Source organism: Erythranthe guttata, chromosome 5 (assembly GCF_056151865.1).
Source record: "Erythranthe guttata isolate IM_541 chromosome 5, IM_541, whole genome shotgun sequence".
Classification (NCBI taxonomy): domain Eukaryota; kingdom Viridiplantae; phylum Streptophyta; class Magnoliopsida; order Lamiales; family Phrymaceae; genus Erythranthe; species Erythranthe guttata.
The window spans coordinates 4,761,358-4,786,903 of NC_142537.1; the positions used below are offsets into that span (position 1 = coordinate 4,761,358).

Below are 25,546 nucleotides of genomic sequence, written 5' to 3' on the forward strand. Positions count from 1 at the left end.
TAATAATAAAGGTTGTTTTAGTCATTTTTATATGATTTTTCTAAAATCAAGATATATTTATTGTGTTTCTTAATCTTTGTGAAAAGTGAAAAGTGACAATTATTTAGGAACGGATGGAGTAATTGTTTGTTAGCATTTAATAAATGTTTGATTATGTTGTATAAATATTAATAATTGTTTAATAATGCTTAACAATGTTTAAATTGTGTATTTAAAATTAATTAATAATTCTTTAAAAAATTAATAAACGTTTAATAATTATTTGAATATTGCTAATAATTTAAATTGTGTATTTAAAATTAATTAATAATTGTTGATATATTATTATTTAATGTTGTTGTAGACAAGGCAACAACAGATTGAAGATTGGGTTTCCACCATATTACAGTACCATACAGTGTGAATATGAAACCAATTAAATACTTCCTTGTGAGTTAAATCAGGTTTACACATATACTTACACAACACTTACATATGACAAATCAATCTTTGAACAAATTGATGAGTTCAACAAGATTATTGATGATCTAGAGAGCAAAAGGCTAACTAATTTAAAAAGTAAACTTCCTACCGTATAAAAAATTGTCATAACCGGACAAATATGAACGAGACTTGATCTGCAATTTCGGCACGATGTAGGTCGCTCTCTGAATAATCGCAAAACACCTCATTATATATATATATATATATATATATATATATATATATATATATATATATATATATATATATATATATATATATATATATATATATTTATTTATGTATTTTTGACAACCATTCTTGAGTAGCCGATGGAAATTGCAAATGCACCAAAAAATCAATTTTACAGAGAATTTAGATGGTGTTTGCAAAAACTTATTTACATGTTGAATTAAAAAATGACATATTTCGTGAGGAACATAAGTAAACGCAGACTGTGGCGGAGCCACCCTTTGGCAAGGGTGGGCTCCAGCCCACTGTGAATTTCTAAAAATTTCTACTACATATTATAGCTATATGTAAATAATCCACTCAAATAATTTAATTTAGCCCATTCAAGTAATTTATTTTAGTCCACCCACCAAAAAAATTATGTGAGTAAAGCTTATAAATTTGTAGTTATTTTGTGCTATTTTATGTGAATGAATTAAAAAAAGTTCTCGGCCCTATCATAAATTTTTTGGCTCTTCTACTGAACGCATATACTGCACATGCAAAGAAAAACAAATTATGAGCCAAAAAAGAGTAAGAAAAATCGTAATCTATTTCCAAAGTTTTTCAAACACCACCTTAATGTATTTCCAAACTTCAATTTTCATTATAGTTTTACAAAATATATTTCAAGTGTCATCATAAAGTGAACTTGAATTAAACTAGTAAGGGCATAAATCCTACACAACTTCCAATTATTCACGTAAGTGGTGTATGTAAGATCAAAAAACACCTAGCTCTAGAGGTACTTTTAAAACCCAACTTTAAATAGATTATAAATCCCAAAATAAAAATAAAAATAAACAACATAAAAATAGTTGTCAAGAAAAAAGTTGATTAAAATATCCAACCAGAACTTCAAAAGCATCTATTACAACCTCTTTCGCTCATAAAGATTAAAAGATTACTGTCTAGATAACAAAATTCACGCCACCGAATATATTTTGTTACACTAGTACATAACATGGACGGAACAATCGATAGCATTTTTTTTGTGTCGGACCTCAGTAATGGGTAAAACTCTAAATTTAAGTGCACTATTGGAATCTTAACAAAGGTGGTATCTTTTCCATAATATCAACTTATTATCCGAGGAAGTTCATGATAACCAAATGAAGTACCAAATTGCAGAGTACAAAATCTGCAAAAGCGCGTTCTGGAGGTAAATCCTGCAAATTGTTGGAGACAAAATCAGTGACGAAGACCAAACAACAATGTTTTTAAAAGCTAACAAAAGCTCAAGTGACTAATGATAATATTGCTGGTGTCCGACACAAGGGTGAGAAAATTCAGACAATGAACTTGATAAATGAGGAAGACAAATTAACTTGAAAAATTCAGACCATTAAGGTCTTGTTTGGTTGCTAAGATAGGATTAACCAAATTAAGATTAAATAATCTAATGAAACTCAAATTATTTTATCGGATCTCAGGACATCCAACAAAAAAGCTTCCTAAAAGGCAAGATAAAACATAATAACATAATATATTTGGGTCGACCCGGGAAGTTATTGGGTTTACTAAAAATGAAACAAGATCCAATTATTTAGTTAATCATGGCTAATCTATCCAACCAAACGAGACCTAACTTGATAAAAGTGAAAAATTGGAGATGCATTACCTTGAATTCCTTGTTTTCTTTGTTTACTTGAATTCGAAGACTCACTGTCACCAAAGAAAGCAACAGTCAGACAAAAATAAAATTAAAAAAAATAAATAAAATTCTAATTCGATTAAATATATTGGCAAAATGGAAAGAATAATATACGATCAACTTACCAGCGAGGACTGCGGTCCCCACACATGAGAGCACCCCCGAAAGAAAGGAGTTGAATGGGAATGATCCAACAACGGCCACGTAGGCTATCTGATATCGGAAGAAATAAAACAGAACATCAGCCGACCATGTTCGAGAAAGAGAGCAGAATTTTTTCGAAAATTTTGTATTTATGAAGAACCAGAAGCTTGTTTTTTTAAACATAGTCTAATGTCAAAAATCATATTAGATGATAAAACCAAACAACACTTGATTTACGAAAAATCAAATCCTACGATAAAACCCGTCCACATAATTTATATCTATTTACCTAGTAGACAGTCTTCAGTTTCGTGACCATATCAAAGAAAACTGATCTTTCATTCTCAAAAGGCAATTAGTATGTTATTATTTTTAGGGCAAATTACGGCAACCCCCCTGAGGTATGGCCAAATTACGAAAAAAAACCCATCTTGTTTGGGTAATTACAGCCACCCCCTCCTTTTAAATATTTTTACGTAAAATTTATGTAATTCGGTTATTTACCGAACCAAATCGTATATTCAGTTCCGTAAACGGTAAAAAATGTTGGCGTACCGAAATTTCGGTTCGGTTTTACCGATTTAACATCCCTAAATTTTCCTCTGGAGGGGTATTTTCATAAGATAATACATAGTTAAGGGGATGGCTGTAATTACCTAAACATGAGGGGGTTTCGTAATTTGACCATAACTTAGGGGGTGGCCGTAATTTGCCCTTATTTTCAAAGGGCAATATATCTCGACAAAGCACACAAACAAAGAAGATCTTCCATCTGGACTTCACTATTACAGCATCTTAAGCTAAATTGTTAATGGAGTCCATCTTAAATACGACTGATAAGGTCACTCAATACTCCATGTGTATCTTCTCCTGATTAAGGCCAACTGACTAGAAAAGATAATACATAGTTAAGGGGATGGCTGTAATTACCTAAACATGAGGGGGTTTCGTAATTTGACCATAACTTAGGGGGGGCCGTAATTTGCCCTTATTTTCAAAGGGCAATATATCTCGACAAAGCACACAAACAAAGAAAATCTTCCATCTGGACTTCACTATTACAGCATCTTAAGCTAAATTGTTAATGGAGTCCATCTTAAATACGACTGATAAGGTCACTCAATACTCCATGTGTATCTTCTCCTGATTAAGGCCAACTGACTAGAAAAGAATTATAAGAATGTGTAAGAACCCTCAAATTCAAAACCACCTACATAATTTACCTAATTCCCACCCCAAAAATCACAACTCACTAGAAACATATCATTCATTACGTTCTTCCGAAAAAATCATAAAAGACGTGAAAGACATCTTCCTCGTAGTAGCTGAAACATTGTTCCGAAGGGATCCGGGAATATTTTTCATTTTGTTATCGAGGAAGAATTTGAGAATGAAAGTAATGTTCGTTCGTAATACGCGAGGTCAAGGTAGTCAAAATCGAAGTGAAATCAGAGAGGGGTAGTAAAAGCGGAAACGTAAAATCGTAAGAGAAGTATTTTCTTCTCGGACGATAGATTGTTATTTTAGGGCAAATTAGGGCTGGACTTTTCAAATTCCGGATTATTTGGTAAATGGCTAACTTTTTTTAGTTAAAAAACTGAGTTTTTGAGGTCCAAATTCAAAATTTCAGCCCAATCGCCAATATCGCACTAAAATTGCATTATTAACGATTTTGAACGCGATTTTACTCGATTTGAAGGCACTTGCGATTTCAGTGAGATCTTACTCCTTTCCGGTGTGTGAAATCTTAAAATCTGACGATTTTACGATTTAGATCACGATTTTGACTACATTGCGCGGGGAGACAAACTAAAATCATGGCTTAAGGTGTTTTAGAAGGAGGATTTGAAAAATTTGTACATGGCGATCGAGTTACAACCGCCCGTAACTCTTATAGCCTAAAAAATTACTCTTAAAAAGCTAGCCGTCAACCGGATGGCACCGATAAAAAATTAGTTATCAAGGGAAGAACAAACAACCAAGATCTTATAAACCCCACAATGAAATCTTATACTTTCGTTACTGGACAATTCACAAACCCTTCAAATAACCACATAAAAAAAATCATAGAAACTACTGAAATTGATTAAACCTATTTCTACTGCTACACAAAAACCCATAATTTCTAAATCTAGAAAAAGAAAAAAGAGCCGTCAAACAAATGGAAATTGTGCCGAATCAGATTTTAGAAACATAAATAAGTAAACATATATATGTAAAATTAGAAATCGCGGAACCTGAATTAAAGCAGTGACAACAGCGAAAACAATGTAGAGATCGATGATCTGCAAAGAAATGAAACGATCAATTAATTGCTGAAGGAATTAACAGATTAGATTTGTAGAGAGAGAGAGAGAGATAGAGAGAAGTTGGGACCTTGAGATTAATGGGGGTGGCGGCGTAGGCAGACCGGAGAGACTGAATCAGAGCTTGGGCATCCTTCGTCGTCGCCGATTTCACCATTTTTAACTACTCTCTCTCCTCTCTCTCTCTCTCTCTCTCTCTATGAATGTAGTGTAAGAATGGAGACTGTTTATCAGCCGAATAAATATTGGTATTTCAAGGGTTTTTAATTAACTTTATCGAATTTTAATAAATTTTGGGGTTATGAAATATAGACTATTTAACATTTACTCCTTACAATATTATTTGTAACACTTGTGACTTACCCCTCAATATATTATTTTGTATTTTAATTATAAAATTTAAAATATAATAATAATCTTACTATATTTTCACTTTCATTAGATGAATTTAATTGACAATAATTTTTAAATAGTTTATCAAAAAAGGTCAATGCAATATTTAAAAATTTGTTTTTTATTTAGTAGAATAAATGACATAACAATCTAATATATATATATATATATATATATATATATATATATATATATATATATATATATATATATATATATATATATATATATATATATAATGCATGAAAATACATTTTAAGATATTAATGAACTAAAAATAAATTAAAATACTTAAGATCACATTTTATTATGTATTGATTTTTTTAAAATTTAACGATATGAATATATTCGATTTGGTCCAACAACAGTTATATGTTATTTATTAAATAGGTACACAAAGCAATTTATATAACATTTTAAAATTTTAAAATATTGTATTTTTTAATAGATATTTTTATTAATATAATTTTAGTTATTCTTTTTAGTTATTCTTTTCAATAAAAGGAGAAAATTTTAAGGAACTAAAACTTAAAATACAAATTAAATATGCTTTAGGGGCAAGTGTTACATAGAATATACTTTAGGGGTTTAAAGTGTATTTAACCCTAAATTTTATTTAATTTTAATTAAGTTTTTTTAGCAGTTAAATAGATTTTAGGGTAAATTACACTCACACCCTTGAGGTATACTTAAATAACTTTAAGATCCTACTGGTATCGATAATTACACTCACCCCTGAAATATAGTTAGAAATTCTAAGGAGATAATGCATTGGATATGTTATTCTGATATAGTTCTAACGGACTATTATTTTTAGCTAGTGGTGGAGACAACATAGACTTATGGGGTTTGAGTGTAATTGTTTAGGGCAACTCCAATGGGAGACCCCAAATTGAAGACCCCAAACACTCATTTGGGGCTTGCTATAGTGTTTTTGGGCTTCACAAAAAGGTTTTCACTCCAATGGCAAACATCAAATTGGGGCCCCATTTTTAAATTTAATTTATTTTATTTTATTTAAATGAAAACTAACTATATTTTGTTAGAAATAAATAAATCAATAAATATATTTAAATTTAAATTTAAATGAAATAAAAATAAAATAAATTAAATAATACGAAAAAAATAATTTGTGTCACGTCACACCTCTTATCTTTATCTTGTCGAGGTGTCGATTAAAGAATTATTCTACATATTGCAACTATCATATTTTATCTGATAAGATTTTCGGGAACACTTGTCAATTTTTGAGAGGACGTCAAAATTACTATTACATTTTAGCCGATAAGATTTTTTGGGATACATGTCGAGTTTTGAGAGGACGTTAAAATTTCTGATGAGATTTTGTGTCCATATCGTACATCTTATCTTCATCCCCCAACATCTATTTGGGAGGGTTCATAGGATGCAATTTTCAACACTTCAATAGCTTATTCATATTATAACATTTGTTCTCTATTTTGCAATTTTCGTCTCATCATTTCACCATGTATCGAAATCTTGAGTTGCTAAACACTTTCTTAACTTCTGAGTCTGATGACGATCTTGAATTGCTTTTAATAGCAACTCAAAATGAGGAAGGCGAAAGGCGAAATAGGCGTCGTCGTGGTTCTGTTCCGGGCCGAAGGGTAATTCATCGTGACAGAGCTGGAGGGCACAGAAGGCTTTATCAGGATTATTTTTCTGATAATCCAACATATTCTGATGATCAATCCAGAAGAAGATTTCGGATGCGGAGGCCTCTTTTCTGTCGAATTCTAAATGCAGTTGAATCATATGATCCCTACTTCGTACAAAGAAATGATGCAATCGGGGTCCCTGGCTTATCATCTCTTCAAAAAGTAATAGCTGCACTCAGAATACTTGCCTATGGAATTCCAACTGATCTTCTAGATGATCATATACGCATAGGTCAAAAGCACCTCCCTTGATAGCTTACGTCATTTTGTCGAAGCGATAGTTGTCATTTTCAGTGAAGTATATCTAAGAACACCAACCGAAACAGATCTATCGCGACTGCTCCAAGTTAACGAGCAACGTGGATTTCCAGGAATGCTTGGAAGCATTGATTGCATGCATTGGGAGTGGAAAAATTGCCCAACTGCTTGGAAAGGTATGTACACTGGCCATTCTCGTTCACCGACTATTGTATTAGAGGCGGTTGCTTCTTAGGATCTTTGGATATGGCATGCTTTTTTTGGGATGCCAGGCTCACTTAATGATATAAATGTTTTAGATAGATCTCATGTCTTTTTAGCATTAACCAACGGTCGTGCTCCTCCAGTCAATTTTATCGTCAATGGTAATAATTATTCCATGGGTTATTACCTAGCGGATGGTATATTATCCATCTTGGGCTACTTTGTTAAGACGATATCTGCACCACAAGGCTTTAAAGCCAAACATTTTGCAAAACTCCAAGAAGGTGCTAGAAAAGATGTAGAACGGGCATTTGGAGTATTTCAAGCTCGTTTCAGTATAGTGTATGGACCAGCTAGGTTTTGGGATGAAAACACCCTATCTAATATAATGAAAGCATGCATCATAATGCATAATATGATTGTTGAGGATGAAAAAGAAGGTGCAAGTAATGTGAATTTTGACCATGCAACTCCAGATGTTATTCCGTCACACGAGCACACAAATGAGTTTGTTGAGTTTATTCAAAGTCATCACCAGATTCGTGATAGGGGTACTCATTCCCAACTCCAACGTGATCTTGTTGAGCATCTTTGGAATTTGCACGGTCAAGAAGATTGATAGTTGTATTATTTCAATTTGTGGCAATATTTCTATTTGTAGTGTTTCAATTTATTTCTATTTATAATGTTTCAGTTTATCTCAACGTGCAATTTGACACAACCAGCAAATTTAGCACATCGTGCATTAATTTGTCCCCAACAATGTTTTATGCTTTTCTCGGTACGCCCCACATCACCGCCATGACTCATAAACAGATCATATATTTTTCCCCAAAACGTAGTGGCTCTCTGATCATTTCCAATAATAACATCCTTGCTTGTATTTAGCCATGCTGAAACAAGAATAATATCCTCATCGCGGGAATTTTTTTTTTCTCTTTTTGATAATACTTGGCCTGCCACTGCACTTTCGAGAGGTGTAGAAATCTCGTCGAGTTGATTAGTTTCCACAAACTCCGGTGACGTGCTATTTAGCAAATCAGCGTAAGAATGATACATATCGTCATCCATCTATAAAAGCAAGAAAATAATTATTAATTAGCATACACATAAAAATAATTAACCTAAAAATAATTAGCATATAAATAAAAAATAATATACAAAAATAAACACTTCAAGTAAATAACCCTAATTAACCTAATATATATATACCCTAATCCCCCCACCCCCACCACTTTGAGCCGCCAACACCCCTCTCTCTTATTCTCATATGTTCTCTCTCTCTCTCTCTCTCTCTCTCTCTCTTATTTCTTTTTCTTTTCTCCTATGTTCTCTCTCTATCTCTCTAATTCTCTCATTCTCTCCTCTCTCTTATTTTCATCCTCTGTTTGTTCTTTTTTTTTTTTTTTTTCTCTCACTCATTCCCCCCAATCTTCTTCTCTCTTTTTTTTCTAACCCCTTTTCTCTCATCTTTCTTTCACTGTTTTTTTCGTGCTCCGATTCACAAGAAAAATCAGAAACTCAGAAACCCATAAAAGGTTACCTTTTTTTTTCGTTGTTTTTCTTTTAATTTTGAGTTTTGAAATTATGTATTTTTTTCAAACCGAAATGGTCTTCTTTATAGGATTTTTTTTTAAATTAAAGTTGAATCTGCAAAATAAAAGAGACGTTGGGTGGAAATGTATCCGTTGGGAGGAAATAGATCCGTTGGGAGCTTCCCTCCAATTTTTGATTACCCAATTTTCAGACCCCATTTTTTATGGCAGAGATGGGGAGGTCCTAAAATGGGTCCTGTTTTGATGGCTCGGTTGGAACAAAAAAATCCAGACTTTAGCCATCAAAATGGCAGTTATTGCTTTTGGGGCCTCATTTAGGGCCTCGGTTGGAGTTGCCCTAAGGGGTTGGAAACCATCAACTTGCAAAAGAATCTTCACAAACATCTCAAGCACTTGACCGTTTATAATGTCGGATGCAACGTTGAAATCGACGCCCCATCTCTCGAAACAATCAGGATTATCGGCGGCAGTAAGGTTCGGTTTCACGGCCGTAAGTTCGGTAATCTCAAGTCTTTAACGCTACAAATGGTGGAAATCTTTAGTAATTTGATCCGACAATCTAAGCTATGTATTGATGCCCCGAACGTAATTTATTTTAACTATTTGGGATACTTTATCCCATCCATCTCTTTTACACCAACTTCCGGGAGGTCGACTTTAGAACTGTACACTCGGGATGATGATGTACGTGATGCTCGGGCATGGTTCCTCAGAGGGCTTTACGTCGATCCAATATTTTTCTGAGTATTGTTCAACGGTCCACGAACAATGTGCACATTCAAGAAGACGGTCTACGTCAAGACATCGTCGATGGTGGTAATGGTATTAGACATGTTGCGGTGAAGCATTTGGAATTTGATATCGGTCATTTGTCTTCGTTTCCATCTGTTTTGAATGGCTTGTTTTATGTTTGTCGTCCGAGAAAAATAACTCCGAGATGTTTCTCGCAAGGGCATTGGGACAAAGAAAGGGAGCTGAAGGAACTCAGTGAGTTATTCAGCAAAATCCAAATGATGAGAGAGAGTGGAAATCAAGAAATCTGGCAAGAAGGATTTAACCATTCAAGGATTTGACAAGAGTCGACGAGAATGGCAGCCTTTACAGGTGGTGACGAGATTGTCGGACTTCGATCTTTTCGAGATTGGATTGCAATGGAGTGTTCAAGATTGCTAATCCACTTCTAAGCTCTTATAGAAGCAAAGATAATTAGTGTGTTTCTATGAAATCGAAACTGCAAAGTTGCCAAGTTACCGAAATTGAAGTTCATAGATAACAACTTTAAAGAAACTTACCAAACTCAAAAATTGTTGCGCGGTTGTCATGTATCAACTCCACAAACGTTCGAAAATTTGAGAAATTACAGTTGGGCAATTCTGCTATTGCCGAATTTCACCTGAATTGGAAGATTGGCATAGGGAATTTTTGGGTAGGGTTTACGGGTTTATTGGAAGTTAGTAGGCTTTAGGGATTTCATAATACAAAAATGACGTGTCACTCCACTCATGTTTAATTGGTCAAGTAGACTGAGAGAGTTCCAACTCGACATTTACGTGACGATTCCGTTCAACTTAATAGGGAAACTTGACAGCCTAACCGAAAGTGTCAAAAAATAGTGAGTTTGGGGACTAATTTCATAGGTGCAAAAGTTTGAGAACAAAAATCATTTTAGTGTAAACTGTAAAGCCTTGGTGGTTCAAGTACTTTACTTTTTATAGTTTCAAATCGTTATTATATCTTTGTTCATAAGAAAATAAAAAAAAGAAACCATTATTGTGTCATTTTGGTTTTTTAACCATTTTCTAGGTTTAATTTATTGTCATTTTATTATCGTATAAGCTTACCTTAAAATGTGTCGTTCAACGAAGATACACTAAATTTCATAAAATGGCTTTTCAAAGCAATCTGAACTGTTGCAGACTCGCAATTAAAGTTGGTGACATAAGAGTTATGGTACAAATACGTAACCAAGATTCGCAATTCAAACGTCGCAATTCGCAAAACATAAAAGTTACAGCTCTATTTCTATTTCACCAAGTGAGAACAAGGAAAAAGACTGGAAGAAAGTAATATGTAGGTAGACGTAAAAAATCTATGCATACCATTCTCTCTTCAGCATTCTTGCATATGTTCATTGCATGAGAAAAATTCCGTTCCTTCGAAGATAAATTATATTCCATTTAGGACTAAAAAGAAATTACCCATCTCTTCATTAATATTAATATTAATATTGTAAGGCTCGATCAAAGGCCATTGCCACGTTTTATCTTCTTCTCCACAGACTGCTGCTCCGAAAGATACCTACATCACAGTCGGCAAAACCAGATTCGAGAGTAAGCTTCTAATAAAACTTACAAGTCCGTCAACGAACCTATTGCCTTGTATGAAAAGCATTTATTGATCATAATTATGTATACGAAAAGACGGAAAAAGTGCACCCCTTATTCTTACTTTCCAGTGTAGAAACCTGCAGAATACCAAGCATTCAGAACCGCCGCAAGATCTGTTTCAGTCTTACTGCTTTCCGTTGACTGAGCATTAATCTCGACTGAATTTCCTGAATTATTTTTTACCAAAGAAAATAAAGATATCATTGCTTAAAAATCATATTACGTTAATTTGGACTGAATTTCTAACTCGTACAATATATGTTGTTAAATTAAATGGAAACATTCAATACTATTTGGGCAAATTACAGCCACCCCTGAGTTATGGTCAAATTACGAAAACCCTCCTCCCGGTAATTACAGCCACCACCTCAACTATGTATTATCTTACGAAAATACCCCTCCAGAGGTAAATTTGGGGATTGTTAAATCGGTAAACCGAAATTTCAGTACGCCAACATTTCATACCGTTTACCGAACTGAATATACGATTTGGTTCGGTAAATAACCGAATTACATAAATTTTATGTAAAAATATTTAAAATGAGGGCGGTGGCTGTAACTACCCAAACAAGAGGGGTTTTTTCGTAATTTGGTCATACCTCGGGGAGGTGGCCGTAATTTACCCATATTATTATCAACCTAAGAGAATTTTTCATAATTGTGAAATCACAGTCACAGTATATACACTGAAAAGAACGAGAATAATCTGCATATATACGAAACCTGGGATAGTTATCTCACCTTCATTTGCACTCACACCGGCTTTAATCGAAGCATCCTGCGTTATTGACGACACTGCTCTTTTTGCGGCATCCATTGCAATTTTAACAATATCATCAGATTCTTCATGCGAAATCGAATGCCCTTTCCGAGCATCTTTACAAATAGCATCGGGACACGAAGCTGTTAACGAGTCGCATGGAACAACCCAATTTTGGCAACCATACGAACAGTAACAGGTAACAGTGTCGTAAGGTTGTTGAGGAAGAGATGCTCGATAATACTCTTCAGAAGTGGATGTATTGGAAATTGGATTTTGATAATTCCAATTGTTGCATTGGTTAAGCTGTTGAAGAATCTTTTGCCTCTGATCTTCAATCTCGTAATATTTGCTCAACAACTGGTTATACTGTTCTTGATTAATTGAACCCCATGCAGCCTCGTTTTGACTCCGTACGTTATGCGATTCCATTGCACAATTTTCTATTTCCAAAGACGGGTTTTCATTGATTTGTAAAAGGTGTAAATTATTAGCGGTCTCTTCGATTTTGGCGGTAGTCTCCACATCGGCGTAACTGTCATCATTTTTCTTTACATGTCTTCATCAACAAAGATGCAATCAAAAGTCAGAAATCGATTTTGGCAAGTTTTTATAATCGACGTAAATGTCAGCAAAAATCAGCATCAATACTCTTAACAAATCTTTCATAATTGACATTAAAAAGTTTCTTTCGGCGCATTTTCTGATTCCTTAGGCCCCGTTTGGTTGCCAAGATAAGCCATGATTAACTAAATAGTTGGACTTAATTTGATGTTTGGTATCCTCAATAAATTGCCCGGTCGACCCGTCAAAATTATATAATCATGGTTTATCTTGGCTTATCTTGCCTTCTAACGAGTTTTTTTTGTTGGATGTTTCAAGCTCCAATAAAATAATTGGGTCTCATTAGATTATTTAATCTTATCTTGGCTAATCTTATCTTGCCAACCAAACGGGACCTTAGGATACTAATGAAAGTCTTGAAGAATCCAAAATTAAAATTTCGGTAAGGTGACGTATTATGGTTAACGAAGCAGCATACCAACAGAACTCTCAATTATACGATTTAAGATTTTTTTCTCTCTCTATCAAAAGGGATCCAAAATATAACCACGAGAGACTTTTCCGATAATCTAAGCTTGCCTATACCTCTGTCATGGAAATCAAAACGAATGCGTAGCATAAAGCTCGTGTTTTTGTTGAAAAAATCCTAAACAAAACGACCGATGCTTAACATCAGACATTCACTCAGCATTTATAGAATCATAAAACTCAATACGCGCATCATCCGTTAGTTCACATGATCTGCCATGCTTAAAAAAGACGGACATTTAATTTGTCACACAAAAACCTAAACTTACGAACAACTGATTTTCCAGCTCCGAATAAAATAAGATAATAAATAAATAAACTGATTTCTACTTCTCTACCCAAACTACACCACCACAATTCCACTGCTGACTCTTCCTCGATAAAATTACGAACTTTTCGATATAAAAAAACACAAAATTAGAAAATAAACAACATTTCTTGAAATGTGAGAACTTACTCTGTATTATTATCGACCAATCCGCTGCTTCCATTATCAGCTTCAGCAGTTGGCAATTTTTCCTCTGTATTATTATCGACAATTTCTCCTTCGGTTACCGCACTCAACCCATGCATCTTCTATATGAAATTTGATAAAAACACAAATGAAAATCGACATAAAATTTTGCAAAAAGTATATGAAATTGGACGAGTAAAAGTAATTAGGGTTACCTTGTATTTAGAAACGGCGCCGTCGAAGGCTTTGAGGAGGGCAGAATCGTCCCAAAGGTCTCCCGATTTCCCCATTTTCTGCACTGTTTGATGAAGTTGCCGGAAGCTGTAAACCCTTTTCCCCCTTTTGAGTTGGGGTTTTACATGGAGATTTACTTCAAAAACCAAAAAAAAAAAAAAAGAATAATGATTATATAATAATAAATTTAATTATTTTTATTGGTACATATATAATTTAAATATATAGAGTAAAACCTCTATAAATTAACACTCGATAAATAAATTAATAACTTCGATAAAATTAATATTTTGTTTAGCCCTGAAACACGTGGATTATTTCCACATTGTGTTTTTAACTTTCTTATTTTCTAACTAAACTAGTAATTCACCCGTGCGATGCACGGGATCAATTTTTTTTTTAAAATTATTTTGGATAAAATAAAACGAACGAAAACTTTGAACAATTGACATACATTTAAATAATATCAAAAAAAAAATGTTTTATTGAATCAAAATATACATTTGTTTGTAATTTACCTTCATATTCGCTGAAAATCTTTTTGTGAATGCAACATTGATCGTAAAGTTAGTTATATCGCCCGATTTTGAATTGATAAATATCTTTATCTGAAATCTACTTTTAACTCTGGACATTGCGGCGTACAATTGCCCATGCCACCCTAATATTGACACTAATACTAAAACCAACATTGATAATACTACTACTACTAATACTAAAACCAACATTGATAATACTAATACCAATACTAATATTAATACTAAAATCAACACTAATAATACAAATATTAATATTAATCCTAATATTGATACGATGATTAATACTAATAGTCTAATACTAACATTAATATCAACACTACTATTAACCAACACTCATTAGGAGAGTTGGTACCTAGTATTTACCAATAGGGTAAAAGTCTAGCGTTCGAGTCCCCCCTCCCCTACTCCCCCCTGTAATGGACTTGAATTTACTCAAAAAAAAAAAAAAAAAAATCAGCACTAATATTAATAATAATACCACTAATACTAATACTAATACTAATATTAAGACTAATGTTAATGCTAATACACCAAGACAAATATGAATTCGAATACTAATAATGATAATAATAATAATAAGAATACTGATATTGATATTGATACTGATACTAATACTCATACTAATACTATTATTAATACTAATACCAATACTCATACAAATATTGATATTGATACTCATACTCATACTCATACTGGTGTTGTTATTGATATTGATACTAACTCATAGTGATACTGATACTAATAACTAATACTGATACTAAATTAATAATGTTATTGATACTAATATTGATACTGGATTAATACTAATAATCTAATACTAATATTAATATCAAAACTACTATCAATAATAATACGCCAATAATAATACGAATATTTAATGTTTATACTAATACGCCAATACTAATACTAATATTAATACTAATACTAATACTAATACTAATACTAATATTAATACTAATACTAATACTAATACTAAGACTAATGCTAATGCTAATGTGCTAAAACGCCAAGACTAATATGACTTCGAATACTAATAATAATACTTATAATGATAATAATAATAATAATGATAATAATACTGATATTGATATTGGTACTGATTGTGATACTGCTACGGATATTAATATTGATCCTAATATTAATACACATACTGATACACATACACATATGGATACTGATATTGATACTGATACTAATACTATTATTAATACTAATACCAATATTAATACCAATATTCATACCAATACTCATACAAATATTGATACAGATATTGATCAGATATTGATACTGATACTGATACTGATACTGATACTCATAATGATACTGATGTTGTTATTGATAATGATACTAATACTGATAGTGATACGCATACTAATACTGATATTGATACTAATACTAATACTGAAACTAATACTAATATCATACTAATGCTAATACTAATATTTATACTAATACTAATATTAATACTAATATTAATATTGATATTAATACTATTACTAATACTAATACTAATACTAATACTAATATTAATATTGATACTGATACTGTTATACTAATACTAATATATACTAATACTGATGCTCATAGTGATACTAATATTGATGCTCATACTCATACTAATACTAATATTAATATTAATACAAATACTAATACTAATACTAATACTAATACTAATACTAATACTAATACTAATACTAATACTAATACTAATACTAATATTAATATTGATACTGATACTGATATTGATATTGATACTATTAATGTTACTGATACTGATATTATACTGATATTTATACTGATACTGATACTGATACTGGTATTTATACCCATACTTATAATTATACTCATCCTCATATTTATACTCATATGAACCCATACTCATACTCATACTCATACTTATATTCATACTCATACTCATAGTGATATTGATACTTTTACTAATACTAATACTATTATTGATATTGATATGATACTAATACTAATACTCATACTAATACTAATACCGATACTGATACTGATACTGATATTAATACTGATACTAATACTAATACTCATACGTATGTAATGTTGACATAATTATAAATTCAATGTTTAAATTTAATAATTTTGCTGCATTATGAAATTAGTGATTATTTGTTTACTGTTAGTTGAAAAAAATTATTATTATTTGAAAGAAATTAAAAGAAAATACATAAAACATGTGTCAAATGTAGGTACTACTACTTGTCAAAAACATAGTTTCCATTTAAACTCTATATAGAATCATATCAATTAATATTCATTATTAATTTCTTTTTGTCTCTAATTATTATTCTCAGTATATGATAAATAATAAAAATAAGTTTACGATTTATATACTTAAACATAAATGAAATAGCAAAAGGAAAAGAAGAAGATTGACACATGTAATAGAAAGTAAATAGCAAATTATGAAACAAAAATCTGGAAATACAACTATCAATGTATAATGGGTATCGAGAAAATATGTGGGTATCTTTAAATATTTTATTTGATCTAGAAAAAATATGTGGGTATCATCTATATGTAACATTTATATTGACCATTTAATACAGCAGATTACACACACACACACACACACACACACACACACACACACACACACACACACACACACACACACACACACGTAATATTTAAAATAGACTAATTGATTACATAGTATAAGGTATCGTTATACCTATCCAAAAATAGTGTATATATTAACCAACCAAGTATATAAATATTAATTGATATTCATATTAACTAACAAATAATAGAAAAAATCAATGCCAATGTGATTTATAATTCTTGTTTTATACAAAAAGTAATGGCAAAGGACAATTTTATTATGACTTTTGTAGACAACTGGATTAATTTCGAAGAATATATTGCGGTTTGCGGTAAAAGTTAATAGGCAATATATATTATTAGATCTTACATCCTTGTACATGTCAGATAATAAATCCTCGTAATGAGTAGTATTACACGTTAAACCGTATTGCTCGATTATGCTATATCAATCAACCAATAAACAATGCACTAAATAAATAAACAAACAAACAATCATACCATTAAACAATATGGGAGAATGAGACATAAATATATAAAACATGAGAACAAAAAATATTCGATAAGCATAAAACACATAAACATACATTTGTAACATCAATCCACTTGTCCATAGTGCTTTATATCTCCATCAGTATAAGACCGGGTAAAAATGAACATAAATATAAAGAAATAAAATAAAAGAACAAAATGAAAGAGAAAAAAAATATATAAATTGAGTCGTGATGTGAAGGAATTCGCATGGTGTGGATGAATGAGGTAGTATGAGGGTTTTATATGTGTGTTTAGGGACCAAAAAAAATTAATTTTTAAAGATGGCAAAACAAATCGTTAATATTAATCAAACATAACATTCCTAGTATTTTATATAACATCTTTAATTCAACGACTGAAAAAATGAAGGAAACAACAAAGTAAATAGGAAAATCGTTACAATATAGCAAATGACTAATCTATTACAATAAATGAAAAAACAAATAAGCATAATTGTACCCAACCATATGGTGCTAAAATAAGAAAACAATTGCATGTTAATAATAAAAATGAAAAAAAACGTTAATTTATTATTATTATTATTATTATTATTATTATTATTATTATTATTATTATTATTATTATTATTATTATTATTATTATTATTATTATTATTATTATTATTATTATTATTATTATTATTATTATTATTATTATTATTGTTATTATTGTTATTATTATTATTATTATTATTATTATTATTATTATTATTATTATTATTATTATTATTATTATTATTATTATTATTATTATTATTATTATTATTATTATTATTATTATTATTATTATTATTATTATTATTATTATTATTATTATTATTATTATTATTATTATTATTATTATTATTATTATTATTATTATTATTATTTCTTTTTTCAGAAAATAAAGGAAAACTAATTAAAAAATAAGAGAAATGGGGCTTGAGAGAACGGAACTGAAAAAAGAGAATGAGAAAAAATAGAAGAAATTAGGGAGAAGATATGGCAATGAAAAAATTGAAACATAGGGGAAAATAGTATATAAAATGTTAGACCTTGTGTAACACATCCGGTAGTTTTAAAACATTGATCTATATAAAAAATCAATCATTAAGCACACATACACGAGTGTTATATTATGTGTAGATTAATAGTTAAGATCGTCCGGTATATTTCAGCAGATGTACCATCTATAAAATCGAAAAAATAGAGAATATAGAAAAGAGTGAAAAAATATGGAAGCATGGCGACAAAATATAAATAATTTAGTTCCAATAAGAGGTAGAACAGAGAATTTGAGAATCCATTATGTATGACAGTATGGTATAACATAATTTTAAAAGCTACATGCAAATTCTTACTAATAAAAACATGTAAAAATAATTTAAGATGAGTCGTTGTTATGAAAAACAACATAGCCAAAAGAAATACTAATATTAAAGTTACATCATGAAGATTGAATGAAATCAAGAAAAACGATTATTGATTAATTTTCCACTATAACTTAGTAGATGAGGTTTGGACAGTACTTAACAGTCTAGCCTCTTAAAAGAATGGATATAATTTTGGCAACAATCACCATGGTTTATGATACCGAATCTTCCACTAAAATTTAACAAAAATAATTATTTGATGTAACCATATATTAAGATGGAGTTAGTTATATGTTAACATAAAAGATATAAAATATCGAATTAATTTGAAAAAAATCAATATTCAATGATAAGATGTAAACATATGTATTAAAGACAACAATTGTTATAATCATGTACAGCCAAATGGAATAATATGTGATTAGAAAAGTAAAAAATATACATAATAAACTAATGAAAATCAAAATAAAATGAGGAAATCATAGAATGGCGCATACCATTTGATTTATCATCCGAAATATCTTTTAAACTTACTGTAACTCATATCTGTAAAACATAAACAAAACAAAGTTAGAATGATATGTATGCAAAAATTGAATTATTATATGTGCATAAAAAAACTAAATAAAAAATCAAACCGTAAATTAATTTGTATAGTAATCGATATGAAAATAAAAATGAAAAAAGGAAAAAAAACTAAAACCTAATTTCAACATATATTAAAAAAATGCTACAAAGAATTACTATTCAGCAGTTTTAACAAAAGAGTTACTCAAATGCTACAAAGAGAATTGAAAAAATAAATCAAAATTTTTTTTTTTTAAACATATATTAAGAAAAATGGCAAAGGTGAATCAACCACCGTAGTAGTAATGTGATGATGATGCAAAAAAAATTCAAATCTCATCTCGGTATTTGCAAAACAGTAAAAAAAATGATAAAACAATAATTAAAAAGTAATGAAGCGAACTAAGACAAAGGAGTACGAAAAAAATAAGTCAACGCGTAAAAAAAAAAAAAATCACTTTTTATATCATACATTGAATTAACATTCCCCAAGTGTGAGACGATCCTATTAGTTTCTCGACCTCGATCATTTATCTGCAAGGGTGAAACATGATCAAATCTTCATCAAAATAACACCTTTTTAAAGTATATGGTCTAGTAAAATACATAATACGGGAAATAACAAAGTAACGAATGTAGAATAAAGAAAAAAATAACATTACACGAATAAACAAATATAAAACGGAACGGATACGAACAATGATGAAAGTGAAGGCGTCGGATGCCCATTTTATAGCTCGAGTGGAAATTATATATAAGGAAAATAATATTATAATTAATGCAAGATTGCTGTAAAGGAAGGAAGGAATTTGAATTTCAAAAATAGATAAATTTATTTGTTATGTTATCCCATGTATTATGTGGTTAGTGGTAAATAAAATTCAAAGATTTTCTTTAACTATACCAATATAAATAGATATAATTGTTTGATATCTTGGCTGGTAATTTAAAATAAATGAAAATGAGAAATGACCATATTTACTCGGAGAAAAAAAAAAGAGAGAGAGAAATGGATATATGGTTTCCTTATTGGTAAGATTTGAATGATCATTTGTATAATTAAGCAGAGTTGGATTAATAGAGCTGAATTAATGGTAATACTACTAATTTCAAAAAATGATGTGGAATGTAAATGAAATGTATTGATGACATGTTTTTTGCTATTTTTCCCACCAATCAAATTGACAAATGGGATGAAATTCGGGATATATAACATAATAAAATTGACAAATGTCAATAAATTGATAGTAAAATTCATCTTTTATATATTATATAAATATATATTAGAAAAATGTGGGGCAAAAATGGAAATAAAAAATGAAAATAAAATCAAATACAAAAGAGTGATAAATCGAGTTTTATTTACAAAATAGTGAAAATAAATAAATAAATATAATACAATTTATTGAAATAAAAGCATAAAAAATAACATAAAATCAGAAATTTGTTAAAAATGTAAAGTTAATCAAATTTGGTGGAAGTATCTATATAAATTATGTAATAAAATGTGTAATATATTGAGCATTAAAATATATGGAAAAAACAAAGAAGATTCGGTTTTGTGGAGATGATAATTAAATTCAATGGAATATATAATACAAAAGGCAAGTAAACCAAAATAAAAGAAAGTAAATAAAAGTAGGATCAAATTTGAAGATGTAAAAACTTCAATTGTCTATTCCCATTTATATATTATATAGATATAGATATAGATAATCAATTTTAAATTGAAATCTGAAAATAAAAAAAAATTCAAAATATAATAATGTATTCCAATTTTTTTTTAATTTCAGATTAAAATAATCAATTTAATTTGAAATCTGAAAATTAAAAAAAAATTCAAAATATAATAATGTATTCCGAAAAAATTCAATTTCAGATTAAAATAATCGATTTTAATTTGAAATCTGAAAAATTAAAAAAATTCAAAATATAATAATGTATTCATACAATCGTCGTCTTAATATAATAATGTATTAATAAAAAATAAATTTTATAAATTAATCCAGTATATTCTTTGAACGTATAATAGAAATACGCAATTTTTAAATTATTATTAACAAAAATATTATATATTTATTAAACAGTACAATATAAAAATAAAACATTTTTGTCAATAATTTTTATTATTGAATGGATATTCGAATATTCCAAAATATCGAAAATTAAAAAAAAAAAGATACAAACGTATTCCTTTATTTTGATATTTGAATATTAAAAAAATATTTTTTTCTGAAAATTATTTGAATATTCTTAAAAAATTGAGTATCATGAATTTTTTCAATAAATGTATTTTGAAATACTGAAAATTTAAAAATATATTTATTAAATACTTCAATTAAAAACTAAAATATTTTTTATTATTATTTTTAATGGAATGGATATTCGAATATTCTAAAATATTGAAAATTAAAAAAAAAAAAACATATTCCTTTATTTTAATATTTTAGTATTTAAAAAAAAAATTTATGAAAATTATTTGAATATTCGTAAAACAATTGAGTTTCATGAATTTATTTGAATAAATATATTTTGAAATACTGAAAATATAAATAAGATTTTTTTTTTATTTCGAATTTGTAAAATATTAACTTTGGAAATAATATATATACATGTGGTAATTATTAAATGATTGTGTAAATGTAAAATAGGAAAAAACTTAAAAACATCCATAAATAAAAATGCCACCTAATCAATTGCAGAATCCACCTAATCAATTGAACTCCAACTAAGCAATTTTGACAAATGACATCATCATTTGCCACATGTCAATCATTGAGGGCATAGATTCTCTTTTTATATTATATATAGATTTTAGTTATGGAATAAGTAGTGCTTAGTGGGTCAAGTATATGGCTTAGTGGGCTAAGTAGTGCTTAGTGGTCTTAATTATGGATATTATTCTAACTCATTAAACTAACCCACTAACCCATTATCTTGAGTGCTCTTGTGGTTGGTTTTCTTGCAGATCATGGGCTGAGTAGTGGAAGCTTGGAATGTCTATAAATACCGACTTCAAGACTCAAGGAAATGATCGATTCTACGAAATAAAAAAACCGAGAGCTGAAAAGAATACATGAGTGTTTTAGAGTGGTTTTAGAATCGGTTGGTTGTACTCCTCATGAGTACAATCTTTACGTACTCTTCATGAGTACATTCTTTACGTACTTCTCATAAGTACATTCTTTGTAGTCTAGATTGTTTAGTATATATGTTTCTAGACTTGATTGTAAGAATGATCAAGATAGTGATTCATTCATAAGAAAGTTCTTTACGTACTCCTTACGAGTACATTATTTGAAATCTAGAATTTTTAATATTTCTCTTTTTGTTTCTAGATTTGAATGTAAGAATGATCATGAGAATGATTCATTCATAAGGAAGAAGTTTTCGTACATCTTCCATTTGTATTCTTGGAATACTGTTTGTTTAATATAATTTTTCCGTCCTGTAAAGGGCAAGTTCACAAGTTCTTACTTGTGAACATTTTAATATCTGAGTATTGTCTTTATATAGTTATTTTTCCGCTGCATGTTTATTTAAGTGTCATAACACTTAAGACAACATCTCTGTATTAAACGAATTCGGGACCATAAATTCTTTCAATTGGCATCAAGAGCCAACACTTGACGTATACTAAGTGTTTGTTCCTATTTTTTCAGAAACGAATTCGTAATGGATACTCAGATGACTGCTTCTATGCGACCTCCTGTACTTGATAGCACAAACTACACCTACTGGAAAGTCAAGATGAGGGCGTACATCAAAGCCATTGATGAGAAAGCCTGGAGATCTATTCTTACTGGATGGAAGCCACCAACTATCACAGATGCGGATGGGGATGTATTTCCAACACCAGAATTACGGTGGACAGCGGACGATCTATCAAATGCACTCCAGGCATAACTAGAAAAGGAAGAAGTTGCTACGGAGTATGATGATGATGCAGAGAAATGTCTCAACAATGTGGCATTTCAGATTCAGAAATTCAATAGGGCATACAGACGAAGTGGAATCAAGCCTAGACAGTTATTTCCAGATGGCTCTCCACAAAATCGACAAACTCAACCCCGGAACAGATCTATTCCACAGAGAACATTTCCTCAAACATCTTCTCAAAACACTTTAAAAAATTCTTCATTTATTCGTTCAAATTCTGAACCACCTAACTTGGATCATATTAAATGCAGGGCATGTTCAGGATTTGGACACTATGCTAATGAATGTGCAAATACCTTGAGAAGAAGAGGAATGAGTCTGATTTGTGCTGTCAGCGATGAGGAAGAAGAGAAACCTGAACAGACAGAGGAGCAGCAACCCACTAAACAAGCTCTTTCTGTCATATATATCACTGAAAATTGTCCCGAAACAGAATCACATGGAGTTTCTCTAGATGCTGCAACACTTTCTGAGACACTTTCAGTAACTGAAATTTCTGAGTTAGATAATAGTCATTATACATGTTTGAACTCTATTTCTTTGAATGCTGCAGAATACAGTAAAGAAGCAGTTAGAAATGAGGAAGAAATGTGTAAGAAGCTGTTCAGCGACTTGGAGAAGAAGACTCAAGCTCTAGATGCAGCCAACCAGGAAAATTCTTCCCTTAAATAAACAATCACACATTTGGAGGTTGGTATCACCGAGAAAGATCTTGAACTGTCAAAGGTGAAAGATGAACTCAAAGAAGCAACTCTAGCAATCAAGAGGATGAAGACCGGCACAACTAAACTCGAAGAGATTGTGTCACTGGAGAAGTACAACAAAAATGAAGGTCTAGGGTTCAAAAACCAGGTGAAGAAACACAAGCCAGTAAAGAAGAAGGAGATTGTCTTTGTAAAAGAGAAGGGTTCAAATGGAAAATAATGCAGAAATTCCACAGTCACCACTTCAGAGTCCATAATAAGGGGATACATTTGTCATGACTGTTTCTCACCAGGACATACCCGTCCATTTTGTGAGAAACTAAGTAGTGACAAAATGTTGTACATGATGAGTCACAGCACTCCAGGGAACACCTCCAAGAAAAAGGTAGAATTTACCAAAAATGAGTGTAGAATATGGACTCTCAAAGGTAAACTTTTGTGCAAAGCAGTATACACTTCTTTAAATACTAACATTTCAGGTTCATGGTACTTTGATAGTGGATGCTCTAGGCACATGACTGGAACAAAAGAATTTCTATCAAACTACCATACACTCAATGGAGGACGTGTAACCTATGGAGAAGGAGCTAAAGGCAAAGTGGTTGGACGTGGAACACTCAGTATTGAGGGACTTCCAAAACTTTCAAATGTCTTACATGTTGAAGGATTGGGGTCAAATCTCATCAGTATTAGTCAATTGTGTGATGATGATCTACGTGTTCAATTTGATAAATACTGGTGTTCTGTGTTTGATAATAGAAATCATTGTGTACTGACAGGGTCTAGGTCAATGGATAATTGTTATGAAAAAGGTGACACCATCTCATGCAAGAGCTCAAGAGTAAGTGAAGTAGAGCTGTGGCACCAGAAACTAGGGCACACAAACTTCAAAAATCTGAAGCTTCTCAACAAGTACAATGCCATAAGAGGAGTTCCTGATCTCAAGATCAAGGACATCCCTATATGCGGAATGTGCCAGAAGGGAAAGCAAACTAGAGTACCACACAAAGTGTTACAACCCGTTGGTACCACCATTTGTTTTGAACATGTACATATGGCTCTTATGGGTCCTATAGAGGTAGAAAGCCTAGGTGGTAAAAAATATGTATTTGTGTGTGTTGATGATTTTTCGAGATATACTTTGGTGTATTTTTTAAGAGAAAAATCTGATCTAGAATACATGCATGTGTTTGGATGTGTTTGCTTTGTCCTAAATGACAGAGATCATCTAGCTAAATTTGATTCAAAAAGTGATTTGAGTTTATTTATGGGATACTCTAATAACAGTCATGCTTATAGAGTATATAACTTAAGAACTCGAACCATTATTGAATCTGTAAATGTGGTATTTGATGATTTTGCTGATCTCCGCAGTAAAACAGCTGAAGATGAAGTTGATGACCTGATTGCTGAATGAGAAACAACCAGAGGAGACACTACTGCCACAGATGCTCCAGATATAAACAGTCCAGTTTCAAGAGAATAGGGTGTTGAGCCAAGTGTTACAACATCTGACTCAATACATCCTAC

General features: G+C 30.7%; 3 protein-coding genes across 4 annotated transcripts; 1 reads left to right on the forward strand and 2 right to left on the reverse strand.

The window, feature by feature from the left end:
- Positions 1–1,511: 1,511 nt before the first annotated feature.
- Positions 1,512–5,217, reverse strand: LOC105964502 (dolichyl-diphosphooligosaccharide--protein glycosyltransferase subunit DAD1). The gene is made up of 5 exons (XM_012989015.2): positions 4,868–5,217; positions 4,729–4,776; positions 2,473–2,560; positions 2,315–2,358; positions 1,512–1,862 (listed from the first exon to the last, which is right to left on the reverse strand). The coding sequence occupies exons 1-5, from the start codon at positions 4,952–4,954 to the stop codon at positions 1,779–1,781; spliced, it is 351 nt and encodes a 116-aa protein (XP_012844469.2). The 5' UTR covers positions 4,955–5,217; the 3' UTR covers positions 1,512–1,778.
- Positions 5,218–6,677: 1,460 nt separating this feature from the next.
- LOC148770479 (uncharacterized) lies at positions 6,678–8,033 on the forward strand. Its single transcript, XM_088818321.1, has 3 exons — positions 6,678–7,031; positions 7,102–7,303; positions 7,427–8,033. The coding sequence occupies exons 1-3, from the start codon at positions 6,678–6,680 to the stop codon at positions 7,948–7,950; spliced, it is 1,080 nt and encodes a 359-aa protein (XP_088674447.1). The 3' UTR covers positions 7,951–8,033.
- A 2,729-nt stretch (positions 8,034–10,762) lies between these two features.
- On the reverse strand, positions 10,763–13,965 carry LOC105964708 (uncharacterized). Of its 2 annotated transcripts, none has more exons than XM_012989223.2 (5): positions 13,796–13,965; positions 13,584–13,699; positions 12,016–12,593; positions 11,336–11,441; positions 10,763–11,185 (listed from the first exon to the last, which is right to left on the reverse strand). In XM_012989223.2, the coding sequence occupies exons 1-5, from the start codon at positions 13,868–13,870 to the stop codon at positions 11,128–11,130; spliced, it is 933 nt and encodes a 310-aa protein (XP_012844677.2). In that variant the 5' UTR covers positions 13,871–13,965; the 3' UTR covers positions 10,763–11,127. The 2 variants fall into 2 exon arrangements, with proteins under 2 accessions (XP_012844677.2, XP_012844669.2); XM_012989215.2 differs by having other exon boundaries at positions 13,584–13,702.
- Between the last annotated feature and the right edge of the window lie 11,581 nt (positions 13,966–25,546).